At 35.3% G+C, this 2,581-nt stretch overlaps 2 protein-coding genes across 2 annotated transcripts in view; both read left to right on the top strand.

Annotated features, from left to right (window-relative positions):
• acot18 (acyl-CoA thioesterase 18) overlaps positions 1 to 2,581 on the top strand; it is a 446,653-nt gene that overhangs the window by 57,594 nt on the left and 386,478 nt on the right.
• The window catches only part of lamb1b (laminin, beta 1b), a 38,377-nt gene that overhangs the window by 23,271 nt on the left and 12,525 nt on the right, over positions 1 to 2,581 (top strand). The window contains exons 23-24 of the mRNA XM_016287940.1: positions 1,680 to 1,684; positions 2,329 to 2,333. Of these exons, the coding sequence (XP_016143426.1) occupies positions 1,680 to 1,684; positions 2,329 to 2,333 (10 nt within the window). The remainder of the gene's footprint in view (positions 1 to 1,679; positions 1,685 to 2,328; positions 2,334 to 2,581) is intronic.

Below are 2,581 nucleotides of genomic sequence, written 5' to 3'. Positions count from 1 at the left end.
GATTAGGCCTCCTCTTTCAAATTCGGACCGTAATACCATCCAGTTAATTCCTATTTACAGGTCTGCTTTTAGGAAGAGTAAACCAGTTTTAAGAACAGTTAATGTGTGGCGGGACACTACAAAAGAGGAGTTGAGTGGTTGTTTTCTAGCTACAAGTTGGGACATTTTTTATCAAGATGACAATATTGACAGTATTGTGGAAACAATTACAGGGTATATTCATTTTTGTGTTGATACTGTGGTCCCAAAAAAGACCATTAAGATATATCCAAATAATAAGGAATATATTACCCCAGAGATTAAGCAATATATTAGGAGGAGAAATCAAGCTTTTAAAAATAATAATACAATGGAGTTCAGAGAAATTAACTAAGAAGAAGCTTGAGGGAAGCCAGAGAGAAACATAATTTATGTGTTAGAGAAGCCATTTCAACTTCAGATTCTAAAAAGCTGTGGGATGTTGTGAGAGGAATGATCCATTTAAATTCAAATAAGAAAGAAATACAGGTTTTAAAGGAATTTGAAAAAGCAAATGAATTTAATAACTTTTAAATTCGGTTTGAACTGCCTGGGAGTGGTAGTATTGATAAATGTAGAGATTTGCTTAGTTCAGTAACATGTGATTTCACACAGGATAGGATTGTAGTGGACCCAAGTGTTGTCGCTAAAATCTTTAAAAGGCTGCATACCAAAAAATCCAGTGAGCCGGATGGTATTTCAGCTCTTTTACTTAAAACATTTGCAGATGAATTAACCCCAGCCTGGAGTCCATTATTTCAATTATCAGTCGACACTGGAAATATTCCTATAATATGGGAAAAAAGCAGTCGTTATTCCTGTTCCAAAAAACATCCAGCACTGGAAAATAATGACTTTAGACCAGTGGCGTTAACGTCCATAGTGATGAAATCACTTTAACTTATTGTGACAGAGAAATTGAGAGAGAATGTATTGTATATAAAGTAGATCCTTATCAATTTACTTATAAAGAAAATAGGAGTACAGAAGATGCTTTGAATACTTTGACACATTTTATTCTAAAACACCTTGAAAATCCTGCAGCTGATGTTTATGGATCTGAGTTCAGCGTTTAATACTCTACTTCCAGATATTGTGTTATTTAAGTTAAACCAGATGGAGGTGAACCATTATAATTAAATGGAATTATGCATTCCTAATTGGACGACAACAGAAAGTGAAATTAATTCAACTTTCTCTGAAATATTGGTCACAAATGTTGGAGTTCCTCAAGGCTGCGTAAGCTCCCCCCTTCTTTTTACATTATATACAAATGATTGTAGAAATCAGTACATAAATAACTTTATTATCAACTGTTTCAGATGATACATCTATACTCAGTTTGCTGACAAAGAATTCAGATGTCGGTATGTATAAATTAGAGATAGAAGGGGTTGTGCGGTGGTGTGAGGAACACAACTTGATGTTGAATGTTAAAAAATCTAAAGAAATTATCTTTGACCCGAGGTTGGTGGGTGATCATAGTCCAATTTTAGTTAATAAGGAGGACGTTGAGCAGGTAATAGCATAAATATTTAGGTATTTACTTTGATTCTCAGCTGCAATGGAGTCATCAAGTGGACTATGTTTGTACACGAGCTAGTCAGCGCCTGCATTTTTTGCGAAGGCTCAAAGGTTTTTGGGGTGTTATTGTTTTACAGACCAGGTATTGAAACTATCATATGTTAGGGTTTTACAATTTGGTTTGGCAATTTGACTGTTAAACTTAGATCACAACTTCAAAATGTGGTTAGAAGAGCAGGAAAAATAATTGGTATGTTGTCCCCCCTTTCTCTTCAGGACATTTTTGAGAGGTCTGTTAGGAAGTCTTAAAATTATTTTGACCCAAGCCATATTCAACACAAGTATGAGCTTATGCCCTCAGATAGGGTACCAAATTGATGAATAGATGAATAGGTACAAATTTTCTCGAATTCCATTATCTATCAAATTTTTTAATAATAAGTGACTGGAATTGTTGTATGGGTGAGGGTAATGTGATGGGTAATATGTAATGTTGGTGTATTACTAGGATGGTGTAGGAGTGATAAATGTGGTTCTGTCAGGACCACTATCGTCAAAATGATAGATACTTAACAAAGTTTGGTTTGGCGGTATGGTTCTGTTCTGGGCAAAAACCTCCCTGCCCATCCATGCAGCCTGTCATGAATGAGCAGGGAGAGCAGCAATAATAACCCCCCTAGGGTTAACAAAACAGAACAAGGCAGCTATCATTAATGTACTTAATGATATTTAAGTGTAACACTTTATTCAAGATAAAGGAGTCTGATTAGCAAGGAATATCAGAAAGCCAAGTCCTGACTGTGGCGAAAGGAGGAGCTGGGGATGGAGGAGGGTAATTTGCTCCTGAGCAAGCTGAAAAGCTGCTGAATAATACTGAATAGAGCTTACATAGGTGTAGGGTTTTTCAGCTCTAAAAAGGGAAATATTTATGACTAATTATAACTGGTTATGATTAATAATAAATATTTAGATAATATCTTCAAATGAACTGTATCAGAATCAATATTACAATTATTTGATCTGTCTGTCCACCGAGCAG

The sequence above is a fragment of the Sinocyclocheilus grahami genome, unplaced genomic scaffold (genome assembly GCF_001515645.1).
Source record: "Sinocyclocheilus grahami isolate Dianchi unplaced genomic scaffold, SAMN03320097.WGS_v1.1 scaffold226.1, whole genome shotgun sequence".
NCBI lineage: Eukaryota > Metazoa > Chordata > Actinopteri > Cypriniformes > Cyprinidae > Sinocyclocheilus > Sinocyclocheilus grahami.
This window is presented reverse-complemented; position numbering and strand designations above follow the sequence as displayed.